The 25,360-nt window shown below is 40.1% G+C and overlaps 2 protein-coding genes across 2 annotated transcripts; both read left to right on the forward strand.

Moving 5' to 3' along the window:
- Positions 1 to 3,180: 3,180 nt before the first annotated feature.
- On the forward strand, positions 3,181 to 4,736 carry LOC139987535 (uncharacterized). The gene is made up of 4 exons (XM_072003889.1): positions 3,181 to 3,557; positions 4,125 to 4,318; positions 4,395 to 4,505; positions 4,583 to 4,736. Exons 1-4 carry the CDS (start codon positions 3,390 to 3,392, stop codon positions 4,719 to 4,721), a joined length of 612 nt encoding a protein of 203 aa, XP_071859990.1. The 5' UTR covers positions 3,181 to 3,389; the 3' UTR covers positions 4,722 to 4,736.
- Positions 4,737 to 8,657: 3,921 nt separating this feature from the next.
- On the forward strand, positions 8,658 to 25,157 carry LOC139987309 (uncharacterized). The gene is made up of 5 exons (XM_072003411.1): positions 8,658 to 8,743; positions 16,069 to 16,219; positions 16,459 to 16,799; positions 20,690 to 20,800; positions 21,697 to 25,157. Exons 2-5 carry the CDS (start codon positions 16,082 to 16,084, stop codon positions 21,935 to 21,937), a joined length of 831 nt encoding a protein of 276 aa, XP_071859512.1. The 5' UTR covers positions 8,658 to 8,743; positions 16,069 to 16,081; the 3' UTR covers positions 21,938 to 25,157.
- Positions 25,158 to 25,360: the final 203 nt, after the last annotated feature.

Genomic DNA, 25,360 nt, shown 5'->3' on the forward strand with positions numbered 1-25,360 from the left:
TTAAAATAACAAAGTTTCGTAGAAGCTAAACACATGATTATTAGGACATGCGATATATTAACATTACGATTTTTATAATTTTGAAGTCAATAAAAAAATATGGATATATGTATATAAAATATTTTCAAATATTTTCAAAACCCAAATAAAAGTATAAATTCGGTTACATGTTTATCATCGATTGACTGTACTGAATCTTAAAACTATTGCTGTATAAAAAAAAAAAAAAAATAGGAATTATAATTTATGTTTCTTTCTCTGTAGTCTTCGTTTGGTGAAAACAAATACTTACATCTAACTACAACAAAGCTACTCAAGTTCTTTTCGAACATCGAACCACAAAACACCGATAATTAATACGGTAAGTCGCCGAAGACGATACGAGTTGTGGGTATTCATCGAGTAAACGGTTATCGGTGGATTCATTAGTCCTACGACAACACCGCGCGTAAGCTGGAATAATACCGTGCCGTGTGCTCGAGCGCGTATCCTTCCGGGGATTGAGGGCTGGTGCATGGTTTCGGTATTTTGCTTACATGTACTCGTATCTCGCGTTCGACCTCAAGCGCTGTGTGTTTGCACGCGCACACATTCGCCGTAACGCAATTCTCATCCTTTGAGAACGGTAACCGAGGCTTACGTTCCCATCACGCATCATTAACCCTTTTACTGCCACGGCTCACAATATGACACATTATACATGCGAAAAATGCCAAAATGCAAAAGTTTAAACTTGATTTATTAAAAGAAACCGATTTTCATAAATCTCGTCGGTACATCGTTGTTTAGCGATCTCGCAAAACGAGCAACAGGATTTAATGGCGTTAAATAACCAGTTGTTTAATATGTACATATGTTTAACTCACTGTACGTACGTATGTGTGTATCACACACAAAGCGTACTAATTTTTGAATTAGGTTGTCCGGAAAGTGTCTTTCTTTTACAGACACGTGTTCTACAACAACGCATCTTTATACAAACATGAAACCTAATGTGTCGAACGTTGTGATCTTTAGTTTGATAGAACAAAATGGATCATACGTAATTCGATACAATAATATAAAACGGAAAATGTTGTACATCCATTATTTCCTTATAAAACGAAAGAAACTTTTTGGACGACCTAATACATTAAATTAAATTAAATGCTTCTGTGTATACATATTTGAATAGTATGTTCCACTGAAATTTCAATTCAGATAGTTCACAATTGGGGCAAAAGATTTTTAAGTCTTTGTCATTTAATATTCGAAGTGAACAAATTTAAGAATGATCATGAATGTAACTCTTAAATCAGTAAAAAACGACTACGGTGTATAAGACAATGCTGGAACATTTTCATTGGAAATTTGTAAACTACCGTCGAAGAAAAACTAGCGAGTGTTTCGGTTCACAGGTCTTCTCGTGTGATCGAAGGATCAGCTAGAATCTGTGGCCATAAATTGGACGCGTATCCATAGCTCTTATCTTAGAAAAACAATAGTATCCGGTTTCACCCAGCCACTCGATTGTTATGCCGATCTCCCTCATGTCATTTTTCCATCGAATCCTCGATCGATCTTACTGTATTTTCCCTAAATTGCGTTCTATTACTGTAGAAATTTGTCCACCGAAATAGCTAAAGTATACTTTATGTATAGCTTAAACGAATCAAACGTTTGCAGTATCATAAGGCAGTTTTCCATCCATAGCCAGCTGCCGCGTTTTCCAGTTCACCGCGGAAGAATTTCAAATTGACATTCTCGACTGTTGCGAAGAATTCCCCAAGGGGTAGGTGGATCTCCACTCCCATAGCCCGTGTCGTGCTAGATCAGGCTATTCCGGAATTTCGCAAATCTCTGAAAATATATTCAACGACGACGTTTCCGCGTTACCCAATCTCCAAGATATCCTGATCACTTCCCATGGTTTCCGTTTATGAGGTAATTTCACTTTCGGGCCTTCTCGTTTCTATCGCCCCTTTCTTTCTTTTCTTTTTTCCTCCCACCGAAGAGTTCCACGACGAGTGATTTATCCGACGTCCGAGACAATCTGATTTTCCCGCCTTCTGTCTACCCAATGACCCCTAATTAGACGAGTCGTTGCATTTTAAACGAGCAAGGGGAATCTCCGAAATTACAGCCAGCCAATATTTCCGAGAATAAATGAAAGGCCGATGCCTGAACGAGCCAACGTCTTTTATGCTAGAGTTTGTAATTATGAACGAACGTTCCGCTCCTGTTAATTACTTGACTATTTTGGATGCATGAGCCAGCTATATTGTTTCCATTGTTGATTATGCCAGGATAATCTTGTTATTACAACAATAACATGGTAACCACGGTTGTTATACAATTCAGTACATCCTCCTCGGTGTTTGAATAAGTAATAATTAATATTAATAACAGTCGGTAATGTTATATACGTTCTATTATTATAAATTATAGGAACAAAGAAGAAGGAAGATACTGTAAGAAAGTGTGAAGCTTTTCAAGTATTCCGAAGGGTCGTTCGTTTCCTCTTACACGTTGTGTGAAGAGAAAGCGACAAATACTTGAGGGTGCCATGAATTAGGTGCTCCTCGGCTCTGCGTCGCATCGTGGACCGAGGAGATCGACTGTTTTGCGGCTACGAACAGGACTTGCCCGGATGTTTTTACGTTAATCGCACACGTCTTAGATAACAGAGTTCATTATTACAAAATTTATCTATCGTCTACGAAATATACGAATCTCCGTAATATTTTACATTTAACTCCCGTTTTCAATAATTTTTCATCTAATTGTATTTCCATAACGCTGAAAAATATCTCAAGTTTGAGTGAAATATGAAAAAGTCTCTCATTTCAATTTTATGTTATAAACATTTTCTTAAAATATAAGAAGTTTCTTTTGTTTGCTAAAATGAGAATAAGATTGAAATCTATGAATCTACAACTTTAACATAGTTATAATTATAATTAGTTTTACGATATATACGAAGATGCTGATGTTGATTTTACATTTTGCCAATATTCATCCCGAAGCGAAAGGAAAGGAGTAAAAGGAGTCGACAAATTATCTTTACGCAACTTCAAAATCTTGTTATTCGCTACATTGGAACGAACCGATGTATACGACGATCGAGCAACTGGAAAAAATTCACGGTCCACGGCAAAGACAAACCGGAATCACGTAACAGGAGACTACGAGCCAAATCTGCTAACTGGAACTTCAAACAAACGTAGTCAGCGCGAAGCGTATTCGCAGCGTGGCGAAGTAATAGTCAGGCAACGCGTACGCAGGTCGACGTAACCGTGAAGGATGTTGCTGGCTTTTCTGAAAAACTTGCTTCTCCTGTTCCTCCCAGGAGAGGTCTGAGAGCTCGTCCACCATCGTGAAACGCTGATTTCAGCCCGTGATTCGAAGAAATGAGGGCCCCGTGGCTGGTGCTGATTCTCGCTAGGATCCTCGAGCTGGTCCTCGGGGATCACGTGTGTCACCGTAATCACACCGACATCAGCATCCCCGATCAAAGATCACCGGAGATTCTGTCCAGACGAAGGCGACTCACTTTTCCAATGGGCAGCACATTTGTGGTAAGTATTGGCTATTTCGTTTCGGTCATTGCGGGGCTGGTCAAGGAGCGCGTTTGCTACGGAATACGAAATGAGTCCCTCGGACTACATGGACCTCTGGTGGAAAATATATCGTTTCTCGACGGAGTATGAAAGGATGGTGAAGTGGTCACTTTTACAGATCGTTCGTGATTTATTCTTGAAACGAATATCATAGAAACGATATAAATCCCTGTTTATAAATTACTGCACATTTACTAACTTTAACTCTTTTAACTTGGCAAGCATTTTATTATTTCCTTACAACAACTCGGTATTTAAATATCGATTTCATGACGAGAAAATTGACTTTATTTACGTTTGCTTGATTAGGAAGTATTGGTAAGAAGTATGAGAATAAAAATGTACGTTTGTACAATTTATACGTCGATGTATTATCTAATAATTGGTAATTTAGATTTTGTATTTTAAAGCGTAATATCATTCGATCCTGGAGAAAGGATCATCAATTATATTGTACAACAAACATTCAACTATACCAAGTATTCAGTATATTGTACTAAGTGTATTTATTTTCTTATCGTTCAGCTGACGCTGTCCATATTGCAACCGATTCAGATTAAACTACCCAGCAACTGGAATCTCGATTTCGAGTTCGATGTAATTTGGCCGATACCGCAGCAAGAGAATTTCCGGAAAAAATATCACAAGAAGAGGCCGTGGATGGTGAAACGACGTCATCGCCGCGAATTGTACGCCACTTTTGAGACCGCGTTGAACAGGTGTGTTTTGCGTACATTCGCATTCGATGGCGCGCCTTTTGTTTTCATTTTAAAGTACCAGAGCAACTTGTTTCAGTCGGAACCTACCAGGAAAACAGTGCATTCTCAGGACGATCTGCGAGGCAAAAACGCTGTTGAGTCCACGAGGAATGTCATTTGTGGAAGACGTTATTCGATTGATATTAAGGTACAGTTTGGATAAAATGTTGTACGAAATAAGCTTCGTTAGAATTTACCAGAATATACGTTCCTCTTTCTTTTCAGCAACGTTGAACGTGTGAAGGAAGTGGATTCCTACGACGTTGCTTACAGAACAAAGTTGCCATGTGATGTTATTTATCCTTGTCCATTTTCTCTCTTGAAGCTGTTACTCTTTAACTTGTACTCCGACGATCTAGGTTAATAATAAACTTTTTTACTCGACAAATTTTTTTGTATGAAGGACACCTTCAAAATCCAACGATTCATCAAGTTTCAGCTAAAAACCAACGCACGATACCATTTTGCTCGCGTCTCAATACGAATATATTAAATTTAACTCGATCGCAAGAAGTTCGAATTATTGTTCTTCGCCTGGAAATATCGAAAATGACAAAGCGATTAAATCTGATGTAATTACAAGGCGCACCTGCCATTCTATCTTTTACGAAATTACCAAGAAATTAAAGAGATTGAATCCAATTCAATAATTAAAAGCACGATTTATTCTGTTCCTTGTGAAAGTAGTAGAAACTAGATTTAGATCTACCACAAGGAGTTTTCGGAACGTTTTCCTCGGAATCGTTAGGAAAGCAGAAAGATCTAGCTAAATTATAAGGAACTCGATGTTTCCTATTTTCCGGGAAGTTGCCAGGAAAATCGAAAGTAAAATTAGACGTAAATCAATTCTATCTTAAAATAGTATGTTCCCGATAACTTAATCCATTCTATATCTCATGAAATCGTGGGGAAAGCAAAATCAAATCGAAGGGACGAGTTCTAGGCAAATCGCGTCAGAGTCAGCATTTTCGAGTTGGTAGCAAGCAAAATCGCTTTGTTCGCTTTCCGATGGACGTAGAAAGGTTGCAATATGCTCAGACAACCGATCGGGAGACCAAATTATCCGAATACACCTAAATCCCTACGCTGTCATCGACGAAGTTCGGTTTGGTCCGTCGGGCAGACGCTGCGAGCCCTTGAGGCACACACGTCGCGTAAATCAGCGGCGGCTCGACCGGTGAACTGATTAATACGGATTCGGTCTGTACTCGACTGATTCTCGTGGTATGAGCCCCCTTTAAGCGCTCGCGACAACGCGTCGCGACGCACGTGTCATGCTCCAGCTGTTTCTGACAAGAATCATTGCGACGCTGGAAACGCGAACGACGCCGATTATTACCGCGTTCACGCCACAGTTTCGCTGTTATGCTTCGATTTGCATTTCTTACACTTTTTTCAAGTCTTTCGTGTCTGGTTGTAAGTTGGAGTCGCATTTGAATATTTCTAAGAAGACTGCGATTGAAAAAATCGTAATCTTGGATAGTTAAATATGAATTTATGCGGACAGATTTTTATTCGAGCTTTGGGGCTGAATAGCTTGCAGGTTGTTCCGATTATTTCAACGCGCTCAACCGCGTAATATGTACGTGGTCCTTGAAGGCAACACACCATGTGTGTTCTACGTGATTTAGCCGATACATTCGACGATATTACGCGTGTGTTCTGTGATTCAGTAGACACAACTGACGTTATATACGTTTTGGAAAACAATTGACAAGAATCGGTATTTAGGAAGACGTACATGTAAAAATGACCGCGAACGCATTTTGATGTCATTTGCGATGACTTTAGAAATAATGTCGCTTTCCTTTTGCTTAGAAGCGATAGAAGAAGAAACAGCAAATTCCATTTTATACGACGCGGCGGACAAGTTTCTCAGGACGTCGAAGTTCTCTTTTAAAATTCTCGTCAATAATTTCGTCTTATACTCCTATTCCAGTCGACAATATTAACGTTCGCTGTGTGTACATCGATTCTCTTTTATATCATATGCCGCTAATGGCGAACTAGGGACGTTGATCCCTTCGAAATTCATGGCACAAGGACTGACTAATTTTTCCCTGTCTTGGCGAGCGCTAATTTTTCTCAAGTTCCTCCTTAAAGTGTTTCACTGTCTTCTCGTCGTGTGAAACTTCGAAACGAGTCCCGATGGGCTTCTTTCCACCGCTACGCGACCTAATTTTCCAGCTTGCAGACGTCGCTATCGACAGTTCCAAGAAACCGTTCGCCACCATATCTTCCTTCCGCGAATAGTTACACAATAACAAGACGTCCATGGCCATGCTTGAAATCCAAAGTGGTCATCTTGAACATCTTCTGTAAAGATAATCAGGGCTTTTTTCCACACAATTAATACGAATAGTGAAATTTTATAAATGACGTTTACGAAGTTATTAATTATGAATATTAACGCGTTTAGTAACGAAACAAATGTAACTTTGCAAACGAATTTTAAAAATTACAAATTAAACGATTACGTCATTTGATTGCTCTATTTGACATAAAATTATGATTAATTAAAATTAAAATTATAATTAATTGTTGAATTATTTTGCGAAAGGATTCGGATAACAGATAAGTTGAAATATATTCGATAAATTTTCAAATTCGATTCTTCCAAAGAGTCGAATACAAAATTTTATTCTACATTTTCGACTTATTCTTGGACGACACTGTATATGCCTATTTTTAAAGAAATTTTGAATTGATACCTATTTCCACTACCTGTCCACTTATTTTCGTTCCCTGTATGTTTACATAAATCTCTTTCGTGTTTTTAAATCTTAATAAATCTCTGTATAGTTAATTCGTAAAGTAGGTCCGATATATTACGGGACACTGTATATTCTTCCTTTCACGTGGATCGTCAAATTCGAGTAGTCAAGAGTTCACGGTGATAATCTAGAAATTAGAACGCTGAATACACCGTCAAATTAACCTACACATGGTAATCAAATTGGGTCTGTTTGACGTCGCCGTTCGGACTAGCGTGCAAAGTCGAGCAAATTATCGTTTCGATCGAATTATCACGTTAACGAGGAACACTGTACTGGATTTTTGCCACGGTCTCCTTCCCGATCGCACCGTTCGATGTTTGTTAAATACATTCGTTTCAAAATATTCGTTCAGCTACGCTCTAACTGCACGTCGAAATCCTAATACGATCCGCAATCTTTTCTTTCGTAAAAAGCTCCAAGTTTGGGAGTACGTGGTACGCGATCCTTTACGTCGAACGTAATCGACAAGTGAAACCAATGCCAACCAAGGTATCGTGAAACGCAAACCTGGAATTTCATAAAATTTTCGACGCTACGTTCTACAAGCTTTTCTCTTTCATGATTTTTGCGTTTGCAATTTAGTGAAAAAATTGAAAATAAGAAGAGGTCCATATTATTGTGCTCTTGAACATAAATTTTGTTTTGGGTTACAAGTTCTAGAAACAAAAGAGCCATAAGTAGATTTCTATTGCTGTTTCTTGTAGCCTTCAACTACAGCTACACACCAAGGTTAACTTTTTGGTAATATCCTTTGTTATAAATATAGGAACTTGCTTCTTATCATACTCTTCCTATTATATTGTAACACTATAAGAGTGAGGATCTGGATCAGCATACAGTATACTTGTACTTGTACTTATACCTATACTTATTTCAATATATTTTTCTATTACAAATTCATCCACTCGTTCCTCTATCAGTGAACCTCCACACGGGATAACATATATAATTTTTAAAATTTTTTAAAAATAATTCTCATGAAGCAGTGTTGGTTACTGGTTTTGTAATAATTTCTCTATTTACACACTCGTCTCCGTATATAAACGTATATCTTTCTTAGGGTTTAGTGAAGTTAAATTCTCAAAACAATTTTCCTTCACCCCGATAAATTTATCTCTCAAGAGGTCCAAGTTTTTCGCAAATTGCAAACATAACGTTATTTCAATCTCTGTTACAGCATCTAATATCAGCGTCAAATATTAGCAGGAACACAGTTTCATAGAGTGAATGATTCCTGGACTTTCCAAATTCAAATTTTCCAATATAATATTTTCTATTAAATTGCGAAGCCTGAAGTGACGTTACCTTCCCCTTGATCTCGCGTGGCTTGCAGATTTTAAAACTCTGATCGAGCCAGGCAAAACGTACGAGCAAAATGTCAACCGCAAACCAATAGCGGTGGCAGCAATTAGCACCCTAGTCTGCTTACGGTCGTTCGACCGTCGGAACTCGTTAATTGTTGAGCAAACAAGGCGCCGTGGCGCGCGGTTCGTTGTTAATAAACTTGACAATGGCCGCTCTGCTCTTGAAATGCAATGATAACGGTCGTTTGACACAAGACTGAGTGTCATTCGTCGGCAAGACATCACCGAGAAGCAAGTGGGTACCGGTGAGTAAACTAATTTCCATAAGATTGCGTCGCGGATCATCACGGCCGCCTTTCTTCCGTTTTTACGCGTTTAACCGCGGTGAATGGACGAGAAATGAGATTCTACGATTGCTCGTGGCTTTCGACGTCTCTCCGCGGTCACCGTGACTCGAACTACCTGGGATTTGCTTAACAGGCAGGAAACGCAACGTTTCAACTCTGTTTCGTGAGGTAGCTGAAACAGGAGAGAAGATCGTTGGGTTTCTTTTAGACTGGTTTGGGTCAACTTTCAATGGCATTGAGACGAGACGGAGGAACAAGGATCGCGCTAAGATCCATGAAATCACGCGTACTTGGTAAATCCTCAAGACAGATTGTTTAACGCTAAAACTACCGATAGTTAAGACGAAGTTATTTCTATCAAAACCAATCAAAATGATTAGTCTTTAAAAACTACGTAACAATAGAATATTTTTATATTTATTGATTTATTACCTTCTCACAGAAGGAATTCCATGTTATGTAGTACATTTTTGGTATTATTAATCCATTTGGGACCATGATCCCTAAACGAGGGTTGACACATTTATAAAAATTGTAGAACCAGTCACTTTAACTGGTGTGGTATTCTAGTGTCAGCATCTAGCGATCTAGCGATCGATCCGGAATTTTCCTGATAACTGATATCATCACATCGAATGATACGCAATAAAAATTTTAAAAACGTTTGGGAAGTTGTACAAACCGAGGAAACTGGTTAATTGGGGTTCGATAAACAGATTGCAGGACCCTTTTACACTTTGACAAGTACCAGTTATTTTGATTGGTATTGGTATAAGTAGCCTTGATCCAAAATTATTTATTGATCCAAAAAAAACAAAATAATATTCATTATATTATTCTTTAAGTTATCGTTGAGAAAGTAATTGCATCATTGCGGAAAAAGATATAACACGAAGTAGGAATTTTAAAATAAAATTGTAAAAACAGTCAATTTGGCTGGTGTGGTAGTTCTAGCGTTAAAACGCGAGAATACACGAGAATTTGGAAACATTTTACTTTTTGCTACGGTTTCTTCCGGTAGACAATTTTTTGCGTCTCCTGGCATATTACAATTTACATGTAAATGCTTTGTTATTTGAATAATTATCAGAATATCGCAGTTGATGCTGGAAGAGTGTTGCATTACATAGAAAGAAAAGATTAAAGGAAGTCCATTTTCTAAACTACGACCGTCAAATCTGTAAAAATAACAAGTTTCAGATTCGTTGTTTTTGCAATTGTCAAAAATATATACACCGCCTCTCGAAGTTTATTCTCAGTGAAACTTTAACATTAGACTACGAATGTTACATTGTCTGCGCATTTGAATGAAATTGTTGATGAATCACTAGCGTATATCACCGAGAATAAAATGTTAGGCGTTAATAAGCGATTGAAAAATTACTCCTTCGAAAATGAACGGGTTGATAAGATCGACGAAAAAAGGGAAAAAAGAAAATACCGAGAGGCGTGTAATCAACGGCGACGAGTATCTTTATCAATTTCGTCGTTTCACGGCCGGCTCCCGTAAATTGAATTCGACGAATGAGCGGTGAAATGGTTGCAATATCATATTTCTTCGCCGGTCCTTAACGATCCAGCATCTCCGTCGTGGCGGAGAACGAAGGAGAAAGAAAAAGAGGCTGGGGAGTCCCGATGCCACGGTAATATGGTTGCCCGATAAGCGAGATCACGTCGTCGTTGCCATCGTTCTTGCCGAAAGGCTACCCCCGTGTTTTCCAGTATCGGTCCCCGTCACCTATCGATCATTTCCTCCGCCCACTCTTCCACGCCGGACTAACAATTTCCTGTTTCCTAAAGAGTTTACCGAACTGAGTTACAAGATACTTCCACTGGGAGGATCGATCTTTCCTATCCTCTATGCGGGAGAGTCTATTCTCTGTATTTCGCGACCTTCTTCTCTTTCTTCCTTTCTTTCCTCTCCTCATTTCTTTTTTTTTTATGTATTTTAAAGAAGCAAAGAAGACTTTACGAAGCAGCTTTTTCTTATTGTTGCTGAAATATTTTTATTTCAAAATTGAGCGATGAGACACTTAAACGCTTCTTTCTTCATTTCTTTACGTTTCTCTCTTGCGAAAGGATAGACGCTCCTTTTGCTTCTAAAGTAAATTTCCACTTTCATTTGCCATAAATTTGAAGAGATACGCGATCAAATGTTTCGTTTCTTTCGTTTCTTCGTCTTCCACCGTTTTCTTCCGAAGAAACTAGAAGTTTCATCGGGTTCTAGAATAAACTACAGGTTTTCTAAATTTCTTTCGAATTGGAGGAGAATGGCTAAACGTTGCTTTCCTTCTTTTATTCTTTTCAAAGAAGAGAGAAAGTTTTCCAAGTTCTAAGACGAATTCCCATTTTTGTTAATTTGTTAGGAATTTCAGGAGAGAGATGCTCAAACGAACGCTTCTCTCTTCCTTTTTCGTCGTTTTCTTCGAAGGAAAGTAGCAGATTCAGTGAGTTGCAACACGAGTTCTCGGTTTTATCAGTTTGCAACGAATCAGAAATAAGAGACGTTCGAATTGTTTCTTCTCCTTCTTATTTATTTCCTTCCGAGGACGATAGAAGGTTTTTTACGTTCGAAAGTTGGTTTCCATTTTTGCTAATTTGTCACGAAAATTCGCAGAGACAAATGCTCAAACCGTTTGAAATACACGGTGATGTTTTCCCTTACGCTTCACGGATTGATTTATAGCGGGATACCTCGTCGTTGGAATTTCATTTAGAAGTTTACTTGTTAGTTACTCGTTGCTACCTTAAAGGCGGATCCGCCATCGAGCCGCAACGAAAGTCCTGCCGCTCCATTTTCACAGAGGCGTCGCGTCCTACGCATGGCGAACGATCAATCATCGATATTATTTCCTCGATTGCGTGTTCGTCCATCAGATTATCGGTTTCACGTTTGCTGTTTAGTCCGATTCTTCAAAAAAAAAAAAAAAGAATATAAATAATGATAATAAATAAGAAAAAAAATGAAAAAAGAAGAAATGAAAATGAAAGGAAATCGTGGAAATTTTGTACGAAATTTCATTGGTCAACGGATAAACCGAGAAAGGTCAGTGGAATATTTGAAATTCATGCAATAAAAGCTCTCATCGCGCTCGAAAATCGTCTGGTTTGCGGGCCGTGGTTCGTTTATTGCATCTCTTAGCGACATTTCGCTGTTGCTCATTTTTCTTCGCCCGCGTTTTTGACGGATCGCCGTGACGATTCACGAAATTGTTTCACCCCTTGAAATATAGTCGCGTCCCTGTGAAACGAGGATCGATATGACCGCGCGTGTCTACATATCACAATCACGTCTTCCACAACTCGGCATCAAAGCAGAAGTTCGCGAGATTCGGATCTAAGTACCTGTTCCGAATTTAGCTAAAGTGAACCAGCGGATCTTACCGATGGAACTGCTTTCTTTTTCTTCCGTTCATTTATCTACGCTCGTCGTAATTAAATTTAGAATCGATTCTGCGACAATCTAGAAGCGAGCTGTACAGGATTTACAGCCTATTCCAAATGGTCAATATTTGTACGCCCTTACCGATCGACAGAAACATTTTTCCACATACGATGAAATCGCGTGTGCAGTATTCAGATGGTACGCGAAGTTACATGGATGGCAAATCGAACGATCGAACGATCGAGCGAACGAACGAACGAACGAACGAACGAACGAACGAACGAACGAACGTAGAAACGAACGAGGGTGGAAAGTGGTTGAGAAATTTCAATCGTTTGTGTTGACTCGTCTAATAGATTCCGAAGAAGGGGCAAACCTGAGCGCTGTTCTGATTCGATCAGACGGGACTTTCATTCGATTTGATGTTCGCCCTGCGCTCGTCCAAATTTAAATCGCAGCACATGCGATTGGATTCCATTGTTTAAGTTATCGAACTTGCCCTCCCATTGATACCGCCATTTTAATCTTACTTCTATTTATCTTTCCTTATTTAACCTTCTTTTTAAAAGCAAAGGCATTCTCAATTACGTTGCAATTACGTTTTTCGCGTTCTATTTACAATGACCAGCTCGAAGGAACAAGTATCCGCGACACGGATTTGTTATCTGAGTTTTCAAGACCAGTGCCTCACAAAGTGTCGATCGATTTTGTTATATTATCCGACGTTTCAATAGCTTTCGGTAAATAAACTGCGATAGAATCGAAAGTTTTCGAGCGTCAGAAGCGACGACAATTTTCACGTTACCGATTTGGAACGGAATGCATATAAAAACCGATGGAAAATACAACATTTCCTCCTTGCTATATACTGGCTACGTTTCCGTTGTGGTTGGTAAACCATTTTCACCTGTACAACGATAGAAAACTAACTTCCGGTATCTACAACATTTTTTTTTTTATTTACAAAAATCAAATTGGAAGAGCCCATGGCAATTCGAGTCGACTTAACCGGTTGCAACTAATACGATAGAAGACGAATCACAACAGAGATGTAAATATTATTGAACTCCGGTTAAAAAAGTGATATATCGATGATATATCTTGTTCACGATATAACGAATTATATTAACAACACAGATTTACAAAAGTGGGCATGCGTTGCTGAATTTAATTCAGATTCTACAAAAAGTATACGTTGGCTGATGAAAGTATTTGAATATTTAGCATAGAAAATTTGTATGCTTGCACTACATGTGGTATATTTTGAAATATACTTCCATGTACGAGGATCCTCGCATACATTCTAGGAACAGCTCTTCACAATCGATATTCTACACTCTACATTGTGGACTAAACGTCCAATGTCTTCCGCTTAGTAGTCGATCACGAACGTCATCTGCATGAATTCTCATCCGCATGTTATGTATCGTCGCGTTTCCAACGACTGTTCCACCATTATGACAAATTACCGAGTGTATAAATTTCCGAAAAAGCTTCCTGTCTTACCCAGTTCGATACGTTGGACGATAAAACACAAGGTCCAGGAAGTTATGCAGTGGTCCTTTTCGAACGCAAATCTTCTGGGATTTCGCTTGTTCCTCGTACTAGGACAATGGAAGGGAAATCCGGCCTGTCTGCCACGTGAAAAAACCGGCTGCTCATGAAAATTCACGCTTAGGGGACTAAAAAAGGGCGGATAAGAGCGGAGGAATACGGAATGGAGGTGGAAGAAGGATCGAACATTCAGAAGAATGAGTGGCAGCGAAGAAACGGCTGAAGGAGGGTAAGGAAGACGAAGTAGCAGATCGAAGTAAAAGGCTGCAGTTGCATCGTACGAGCCATTAGGAGGATGGATCGAAGTGTAATCGCGCAAGAACGCGTCAATCCAGAAGACATACGCTGCCCTCTCGTCTTCCTGTCGCCGGAGACGTCGATTCGCGAATTAACGTCGACTTCTCGCGAACTCGCGCACGCCAGTTCATCGACGTCGAACTGAGAAATCGCGGTTCGCCCGTGAAATATGCAACCAGCCAGACCGACTGCTTGAGAATTCCCTGGCGAAATATCCTCGGACTGAATTCCAGGCCTCCGTTTCAATCTTCCGCTATTGTAACGTGCTCTTTACAATATTAACGGGTCCACTTATCGAGCGGTGCCGCTGAAGTGTGACAAATTATTGGCCTGAGAACAGAGCAGCACCGAGCTGTAGAGAAGGAGGAAACGCGAAATCTCACTGGGAGGTTTCCATCATCGTCATGGAACCGCCGCTTTCAGCATGTATCGGACTTAACTATCGATCTTTTCCACTAGGTCGACGATGACTGTCCCCATATCTGAACCACTGCTGGGTCAAACGTGAATTATCTAACGTCTGCTGTTAAATTGTCCGATCCCTTGAGACATTCAACGAGTACTACGGAAAATCTTTGACGTGAGACGCGTGAAATATAAACACGTGGGAGAAGGTTGGAAAAATAGTAGGAAAGGTTCTAGGCTCATGCTTGCGATGATTCCTTTCATAAGGAATTTTAATTAATCTTCGCGTCAATGATTCAGAAATCGCTTGAAACAATCTGATACGGCTCTGTTATCGAAATTCGACTGTCACAAGTTGTAGCGAGATATTCGTATTACAAGAATCTAATTAATATAATACGAAAACGATAGAAGATAGGAGCTACTAATTGACTTAAACCAAAGTTCGTCTAGAGATCATTTCTAATTTCTACAAACATAGTGAAGAAGATAAGGCAGATGAAGTCGTAGAAATCCACTTTCAAAAGAAAATATGGAGGAAAGAGTCGCCTAAAGCAGATAACGGCAGTGACACAGACTGAATCAACAGTCTTAGGTTAAAGCAAGCCAGTGATCAGTCAAGTTAAAAATCCGCGAGTCGTGGGTTTTCCACGGTAGAGTTAATCGAGTCTCGAGCTTCGGCAGTCAATTTGGCGATCGATCCAGGGGGGTTAAGCTCGTTCATCGTTCAAGATTGTTTCGAAAGTTAGCGTAAACCAATCTTTCACCGACGATCCCTCTTCTTTGTCAGCCATCGTTGTTGTTAGAGCGGACAGTACTTACGATTTCGGTGGTCACGCTGCAAGACCATTGTCAACGTTCCTCGTATCTCCCTTTCGTTTCTGGCAATGTCGTTGAGCAATTTCCCAGCGAAATTATAACTGACTTTCTCGTAGAAAGTTAATAATTAATTCCTTTACAACTTGCCACGGGGGAGGTTCCCGTGAAGGTTGGTCCAGTCTGCGGAACAAATAAAATAATTTCCCTGTGACTCGAAAACGTTCCGTTGACTAGGAAGGAAAATTGCTTGTTCGTCGTTTGTATCACCACTTGAAGCTCGGGTTAATGAGATGTCCTTCGACGAGAAGGGGTTTATACTTCTCTTTGGCCTGACTCCGCGTCAACTTGAATCTCGTTTCGCTAAATCACCGACAGTTTATTTCATTCTTCGTAAACGATTGATGTGGAAACGGACGAAGGTTGCTTTATTACAGTTCCATTACTCGTCTCGTTCGTTGCTTGTAATTAGAACGCAGTATGAGACGGCTAAATGGAGCTGAATCTTCTTTCGCTGTGCGGGTTTCCCGTGTGGTCGATGTAGTTACTGGAAAACAATAAACGAGGTAGGACGTGTTATTGGAAGGGCGGGATTTGTAGAAAGGCAAATGGGGTCTCGGTTGCTTGATTTCACGCTGATAGTTTCGGTACCGCCGTTCGTTTGCTCGGGCTATTTCCTTCTCCCACTTTTCAATGTTAATAAAGTTCCACTGGGACGATGAGTACGTGTACGGGCGTTGGCGCGTGCGATGTAGGTCAGTCGCTTCGAGGAATCTTTAAAATGTCCCAACGACCAGGCAGTAACGTTTCACCTCTTCTTTTGCAGAACCACGCGAGACATGAGTCGAAACGAACGTTGTTTGCTTCTCTTAATAATCTGCGTCTTGCTAAGTGATTATCAAGTGAACTCGGACCGGGACGCTCGTTTATCGAGGAAAAAACGATACGTCGTTTTCCCCGAAGGCTCGACTTTCTCTGTAAGTTCAATAAATTCTTCATCCTTTGTTCCCGTCAAACTTAGTCTGCTAGTAACACAGCGACGATGGTTGCGGTTTCCACATCATCGTGACCAATTGTATGTTAAAATTTGCAATAACGTCAATCGTTATGCACTTCGTAAATAATGTCACGTGGGTCTATTCATCGTCCGAATTATCACGACGTATACGACGAAGCGATAGAATATTCACATTGATGGTTTTGCTGTTATTTGCAGATCGCTCTATGTCTTACGGTGCATACTCTGACACCGGACGATGACATTTTCACGGAGGGAGTCAATTGGGGTATCTCGTACGACCTACCAAACGAAAGTAAGCCGGCTCTAGAACCTTTTTTGCAATTGAGACACGATGAGATTAAACCTCTGAAAAAATATGGTCATCATTCGACGGTGAACGCGATCAACAAGAACATCGTGAAATATTCCGGATGGAACAGAAACGATAAGTATTATGTGAAACCAGGGAAAAGCAAGTACCACAAGTCAGACTATTATTACTTGCAACGTAGACATCGCAGGCAACTTTACAACAAACTGGAGACCATTATGAACGCGTAAGTTGCTGAGCAGAAATTTTGTAGAAAGGTAACTGAGATTACAGGCAGGCAATCATTAAATATAAAATAATAGGAACTATACACGATGTCCTGTTTTACGGAAAACAATATCAGCGTATTTTACACTTAGACCGCGGATTTTTATGGAAATTCCGATTTTTAAGAAAATAATTAAACAAGAAAAACCTAGGCAAAGCTCTGTGTCACCTATTAGATATAACAACAGATACTGTACAGTTCGAATATTTTATATATTTTTGTGTATATTTGATTCGCAACCGCTCGTCATTCATAAAAATTCTACCGAATAATCTCGGTAGTCGTAAATTCGTTTAATAAGCCACAAAACGGAGAAAATATTTGACGTTGAGCTAGGCAAAAGAGTGAAAATGTGGATGAAAAGTAGCTGCGGCCTGCGCGTAGTCAGGCAGCATAAAAAGAGAGATGGCGCGTAGTCAACGAAGTAGAATAGGGCCGTCGCTTGTCAGACGGTCAGAATGGACTTAAGTTAGAGCGATGTCTAATGGTATAAAAAGACAGTAGAGTGCGTGATTCGTCGTCTAGAATGAAGTAGCACGTTGTTTTGCTGAGTGAAACGCTTTCCTACATCGTTGGACAAGCGCTGTATGACGTTTTTTTCGCGTGCTCTAATGGGGTCGAAGAGACATAAAAACACATAGGATACTACTTTGGCTATCAAATAGCCAATCTACGCTCCGTGACAAAGCAATAGGGAGTTTATTATTGAAAATACTCGGATATTTTCGTGCGCTAGTAATACGTATTCGCCGTAACAATTTCCATATTTGCCGGATTTGCTATACTACGATTGTTTTCTGTCGCCAGAAGTAAAAGACGCGTTGATAAGTTATCTAGAAGAGTGGAAAGATGATAGTATACAGGATAAAAAATTAAACAGAGCCTTTGCTGACTCCTATAAAGTATCCTCAAGAGGATGTATCCATTTTGGTGGCGTAAAAGCGGCGATCTTCTCCCATTTGAAAATCGTAGAGACGAATAAATTTTCGCGCCGGGCTGAGTGGCAGCCTCTATAATAAAATGTAACGGCGGCTTTAGGAGTCTGGACGTGATCGAACGATCGTCGTCCGCCTTTATGGAGAGCCGTCGAGCCGTCTCAGTTTTTTTCCGTGTCATCTGCGATGATGTATTTCGGTCGCGTTAGTGTAAAACGTCGACGTATTGACGGACAGAAGGGAATTCGGCGGATGAAAGTGTCTAAGCGCGTCGAAATTGACGGTAAGACGAAGAAAAATATCGGTTCCATTGCTCTTGCCCGACTTGTTTTGTGATATCGCAACTAAACGAAACGGAGAATCGTGTTCGAAAAGAATTCTATATAATATTACGTCGAATACGTTCTACGATATTTTGTTTCTAGCTCAGGCAAGGAAAATAATCAAACCGCCTCCCTCGTCTTCGTTGGACATAAAGTATCCGGTTATAAAAAAGAGGACACGAAGAAAGAAGAAAAATAAAAGGAACCTACTTCTGCTGTAGTCGTTGTCCCTGAAAGAGAGAAATGATCCGGCAGGATAATTCAGAAACAACTCCAACTAGTATCCCAGCAGCGATTCTACGTTGAACGATGCGCCGTCTTCTGTCTCATACCAACCTTAACCAGCTTTAACACTACTGTGAACCGTCTCCTTGAAAACCACTGTTGCGTTATGTTACGCCAACTACCTCTATCCAGCGTGTAGAATCAATTTTGGGCGCAGGAAAATGGCTTCCTATTTGTTCGCGTATTCTGTGCTTTCACCTGGTAGTAGTGCATTTATCTTCAGCGAGAAAATTGTCAGAAAGCTTTTACTATCCATCGTGTAACTATAGGGTGAAATCAGGAATGTTATGAATTGGTTATTTCTACGCAGAAATAGGAGTGTGTAATAGGCGAATAGGAATTATGGAAATTAGCGTGTGACTGCGTTTGTGCGTTAATCAGATACTTGGAGTGTCTGTTGGAACGGCCCACTGGATCACCTTTGATGTATTATGATGATAATCGTACCAAATTGAAGGGCAGATGTATCGTATAGTATTGGGTTAATCGCAGTTTCACGTATGCATCGGATAGGCGTGCGTTTTAGAAGGCAATTTACAAGAAAATTCCAATAAACTGGGTGATAGAACGTAGACAAGCCTCGTCAAGGAAAACCATAATATAGCAGATGAAATAATTTGGAGAGAAAAGTAACACGCAAGGAGATCGCCTGCGCGAACTCAGCAACCATCCTAGTAGTAATCTCAGCAAGTTTCTTTCGATTCGCTCCTGCAAGGCTCTGTTCTCCCTTACAAGGAATCTTTCTGAATTAATGGCAAGCATTTATCCGAATTGGTGATCACAGGATACGACTTTATTTCATGCGGCAGTACGTTTCCTTCACGATATTCTCTTCTTCAACCCTCCGCGCTCTCAAGTAAATATTACGTATTTCAATAAAAGTCCCGGCTAATGTCAAAGAATATTTCGCAAACAGGGTAAGTCCAAGCCCTTGTTGCAATATCGTGAAAAAGTTTTAGCTTGTCAAATGAATGCAAACAAATACAAAGATGCTTGGTATTAAAATAAGATTTCTACGAGTAAGTGCAAACATGCTCGATATCGTTTTAGATCTATTTTTCTTGTTGAAAAAAATACGTTAATACGTAATGTTAAGAAATTAAAAAGTCATTGGGAATTTATAAAAAAAGATTACGACTAATTGTCAATAGCCTTCTTCTATCGCAGCGAATAACACCTTCGTTATATTTCTAAAAATTTAATTTGTCATTTTTTGATACATGCCGACGTGGATCATAGGTCTCAGGAACTTTCATACTTTACCCTGCACAATAACTTTCTAAGATCGATCGCAACTTGGCGACCACTCAAATCAAGGGTGAAATTATTGGGGAGCGCGCAACGAATTTTTGAAACGTTACTTCAAAGGAAACTTTAATCTTTCTGGAAGAAGGGCCGGCTAGATGAGAAAACATCGTGCCGCCCCTTTTATCCGTCCCTACGTGCAACCAGACGCTTGTTCATCACCAAAAGGATACATTAATACGCGTTCTGCCACCCTCCACACTCTTTCTTTTCTTTCGTGTCGAGTAATCCTAAAATGCGTTACCTCGATATCGCCTCCCTTAATTCTCACATTTCTTTCACGTTTCAATAGCTGAATGGGGATGAAATAAACACAGTCTGCATTTTTTGCTATTCTCCATCCTATTAAAAGGTTCATTGTCGGTCTAATTTACATTTCTTTTATTGCTATGAATATATTAGCAAATAATTTTGCTACAAAATCCATTTTTATATTATTTTATATAGAAACATATTACTTTTACACATACGGTGCACAACAGAAAATTCGAATTACTACGTGTTTTCATACGAGTATTAGTAAACTTTTTACTGGACATTTTTCGCCATGTTGAAAATAATTATTTATTTTAAGGTACACAATCGTTCAAAAGTATACGGGTACTTTCTTATTTTTAACAAAATACATTTTAATTATAAAACTACGAATAAATCGAACAGCTACGACTCCAGCTTTTAACTATCGCAGTTACGCACATCAGAAGATTATAACGCGACTAAATCGATTAACATAAAATATCTTTTATCTTCCTTCTTTGAATATTTTATTTATTTATCTATTTGAATACTAAATTTTTTATTTTATATATACATTCTGCGGGTTCCTGCATCTTTAAATTTCTCGCAAATGCACAGAGATCCGTAATTTACTCATCGTTTCTAATTTTCCTCCCACATCTATGTCGATATAACATAAGAATAGTCGGTAACTCGGATCACGATCGGAATATCTTCTCTCTTCCCGATTTATTTCTCCATTCTAATATTCTGGTTCTTTCAGGATGAACTTCGAAGGGCGAACGTGCGTGCTTCGAGCGCTCTGCGAAGCCTCTCAGCGGCTGATGCCCAAAGGAAACACTCTCATCGAAGAGATGATGAGGATATCATTCTCGTAAGGTTCACAGAGGGCAAAGGGAAAAGGAGTAAAAAAGAAAAGGAGTTCCAGCAGCGCGCGGATTCGAAAGGTTCCCTGCTTCCCATCCGCGATTCCTTTCTTCCTCTTCATTCGGATTCGAGGGAGTGGGCTTTAGTCGGGGATCGATGGGATTTCGGAATAATCTCGTTTCGCCGGAGAAAGAGGCGGATCGAGGCAATGGAGACGAATTTTATTAAGCAAATAAGGTTAAAAGGTTGCCCTTCGTGGATATTTCACGCATTTCAACCCCTACGTAGCCTAAGTCACGCTATTCTCTCGTTGCTCGTGCAAAAAATCACGTCGAATTTTATACATACTAAGATCACTTTCACGCATTTCGTTGGATGTTTCTTGTGCTTTTCTCGTTTTTAGAGCAACTATCAAGGAAGTCATAATTGAAACGAACATCTAATCGTTGTATAATGATAAATTAATCAGCTCTAACAAACTAGTTGATAGATTAGCCAAACTCTGCTTGTCTTTTTCTGCTAGCGCTACCAACTGATCAGAGTAATAAATATTTACCGCTGCTACAGTGAAAACATCCGACTTTGGGAAGAACTTTCAAACGTCACCACTGTAGCGACATCCGCAAAAGGTTAAATACACCGTTAAAAAAGTACACAAGAAACAGAGTACAATGAGTGGTGAGAATTTTGCAGCGATTTAGTGCAGTGAATATGTGAAAAAATGCTGTCATTCTACCAAATTGATCATTCGAAAATTCCTGACATTGTTCGATGTAAATAGTAGTAAGATCCCATCGATCCGCTTCGATTACTCGTAATCCGCCGCCGCGCGCAGTTGGCAAGTTCCTCGAAGTCGCAGAGACAAGCGACAACCTTCCATTTCCTTGCTTCTGATTGTTATAGTTTCCCTTTGAAGCGGCTGTTCGCTCATGAGCCGGAGGAGCATCATGCGTATAGCAGAGCTCACAAAGCAGGCCATGAGGGCCATGATTGCGCCTCCATGTACGCCGGATGCAGTTTCTCCCTGATCGACATGGCCCTCGGGAAATACGACACGTCAGCGACGCGACGATCTCAACTTCCGCCAGGATATACCGATACGGCTGAATCTTTCGGAGATTGGGCCAAGTACAACATGAAATAACACGCTGGCTTTATGCCGCTAGAACTTCAAAGAGGTGTTTTCACGGAATATCTGGAGGAGAAGTCGGTTCGATTTGCGAAGCAAATCTTCTCGTCCCTCTCGATATTAGCACGGTCCGTACTGCGCGACTTTTTCGTTCAAGCAGTTTGATATTTTGCCTATGGCAAGAAGGGAAGCTACGTATTATGTGTATTTGACTTTTCGATATGAATGTGTGTTTTCTCATGAGACCCACAACTGGTCTATTCGCGTAAGAAACCGCAAAATTAAATAATTAGTAATTTGGCATTAACCATTGTGGAACGCAATTTATTTAATAAATGTGAGAATCTGAACGGCGCAGACGGAATTGGCGCGGAACGTAATGTGTTAATGGCATCGAATACAAAAGCTTACAGTGATCGCTGAACTTTAATGGCACTGTAAATAACGTCGATGATAATATCCAGGAGTACCATTTCCCTCGAACGTTCTGCAAAGAAGTTGAAAGGAAGCGCAGCAGCAGGGGAATAGTATCGCGTGACGTGTAAGTAACGCGAGTCGGTCTCAAAAATAGCAATATCCGGAACGTAGTAGCGTACACAGCTGCATTTTCGGTAATTGGATGAGCTTACCTATCGGCAGAGGAAGAGCGGTAGATGGAATCGAAGCAAGGGATGAAATAAACGAGTGTGGATAAGGCCTGCTATGGCATCCGGTTGTGTTCAGTTCACCAGTTCCAATCGATAATAACGATTCTTTGTAATATTGTTACACCGTAGGTCAATATATTCGATATAACAGGATTACGTACTTCGTCGAGCCGAATATTACACGAAATCGGGAAAACTGTTTCGCACAGGCAACTACAAATAGATAATTGCGCGAATAAGTCGGCTTAGCTGGTTTGCCATGGATTTGCCGATTTGCGTGATCGCTAGGTGTTGTGGCGTACACAGCGGCTTCGATTTAACTACGATAACAGATGGAAACATTTGTTAACAGCTCGCTGTAGAATGCGTCGTAGTTCGTTCCAACCAAGCAATTAGAGATAAATATTGATACGAAAGTTTGAAGCGAGGGACTTAACAAACCTGAATCCTCGTCGAATCCGTTACACGAACATCCTCTCGTTTTTTCCTTCTCTTTCTGGCTTTCTGTCTGCTCTTCCCTCTCCTTTCTTTCTTCTCTGGCCGTTTTCATTCCTTTCGGTTCGGTACTCTGCATGCACGCATCGATTGTCACTGGTTTCCGCTTTGCCACGCGGTGACGGCGCGTCCACGGTAACGATAAGAGATGAAAAATTGTTGTATGTTTCTGGCCAGCGACGCGACGCCGTTTCCAGTGATGAACAACAGCCAAATCCCCGGGACTCGTTCCCGGAGAAATTGATTTTGGATTTATTCGATGACGTCATTGGCCTCAGCCTCACCCTCGACGACGCACGATACTTCTGATACGTAACGGATCGCGTTTGCATCGTTGGACATGCGTGGGTCTTGGCTTTCTATCCGTCTTGTTACGCTCGTCAGAAAAGTTGTTGAGATTTTGTCCTCGTAACAACCGATACTCTCAACGTTCGTTACACAATGCTCCATTCGTTCGACAATGTTTTGTTCTACGCGACCACAGTTCCACGTATACTCGAATCGTCGCACTGTTTGACGAGGAAATGGCACGAACAGAAGATAAGCTCAGTTCGTTGATTTCCAAGCAGACCGCGTAGAACGGATGGAGTAGAACGAGTCGGCACATAGTCAGACGTGAAATGTACGTAGCCTGTACGTTGACCCTACGTCGCTGAAGTAGAATAGCGCAGTAAGTAGATGAGTGAGTAGAATGGCCCTGTACGTGGTCGGGCGTTCGATCCTTGTAAAGCGACCGATACCCATGGATGGGAAACGAAGTGAAAGAAGGCACATATTTTTCAGCCGAAGCTAGTAGAACGCGACCCATGTAGTCAGACGCGTCATACAATGTTCTTAAGTCGATAAGTGGAACGAATTTGCTCTGCGAGCTCGACTGTGTGCAAGTCGATAGAAAAATGAATATTTGTCCATCGTCATTCGTATTGTGCAACTTGTCTGAAAAGTATATAACCTGAAAAGCTACTGTCTTAATTCAAACATTGACAGTATTTGTAAAAGTCTTTCATTTTATTCTAAGTATCTTCCTTTAGCATTCTTCTGGATACTGACACACTTGGAAGGTGTTTTTAGCGAACTTTTTATCGGAATTTCGAATCTTCGAAATAGGAGGAATGGACGAGCACACACTGGCATCTACGTGCGTATTTCTTAATCGAGAAAGTCACATGCAGCAGCGGTACGATGAGTACATGAATTATACGAAACGCTGGACATATTAAATTACTGTCACATCGATTAATACGATTTACGTGATGTACAGTCAGTTACGAAAGCTTTTGATACCTTATGAAAAGTCCATTTTTATTGAAATAAAAAATATAAAGACGTATAGTACCATATTGATTTCTTAATATATTTTCATAAAGCAATAATAAAACAGTTCTCAATTGTTTTGATATAGAACGCATCAGTTTTGCAATCAAATTTTATAGCATTTTATTCCAATTTAAAAAATTGCCTTTTTATACGTTTTACACAAATTTTTGTGGTTAACTATATATATAAGAATCTCCCAAGTTGACAATTTCAAATACCTAACTCAAAAGTGAAATAATTTCTTAAGAAACATTCCTTCTTTAAGCCAAAAGTTAAATAGTATCAACGAGATAACAACTTAATGTTATTAAAAATGTAATGAATTAATTTTTCGTTTTTGTAAATAAAAGCGAAAATATTACTTATACATAATTCGTAAAATGTCATTGACCTGTGATCGTTATAGAACTTACTTAAAGCAACGACGAACTCCGCTATTTCCCAGTCAGACTGTGCATGCACGAAGAGCAAAGGGAAAAGAAGAGATAACAAAACGATCGGTAAAGAAGGGGCAGAGCTAGTCGCTTTTCTTGTCTCATCCGCGGAATAAAATTCAGTAGCAGCGAACAGATATCGATTCCGTGACAGTGACACCGCCCCAGTTCGCGGGCCAAGCCGGGCGTGGTGTAAGGCCGCTTATAACAACCCTCTTTTCCACGACACTACCGATTCCGTACGGTTAACCACAATTCCCCCGGGTGAAAGAAGCAAGAGCTACTTCTCTTCGTCCTTCCCTCCCGTCTCCACGGCCTCCGTCAGTTTTTTCGCCGCCACGCTTTTCATCCGCCGTAGCGATATCGGCGATGTCGTTTTTTATGTAAAAGGCGCGTTTCAAAGCACATGTTTGAAATTACCGGTATCGCCATTCGCTGTAGAAAAGCGGCGAACACAATAGATCCATAATTTAAGGGAATCAGCCTTTTGACCACGCAAAGTCTGATTTGCTTGTTGACAAATTCTGCCCTCAGCATCGCGTCTT

This window comes from Bombus fervidus, chromosome 5, assembly GCF_041682495.2.
Source record: "Bombus fervidus isolate BK054 chromosome 5, iyBomFerv1, whole genome shotgun sequence".
Taxonomy (NCBI): Eukaryota; Metazoa; Arthropoda; class Insecta; order Hymenoptera; family Apidae; genus Bombus; species Bombus fervidus.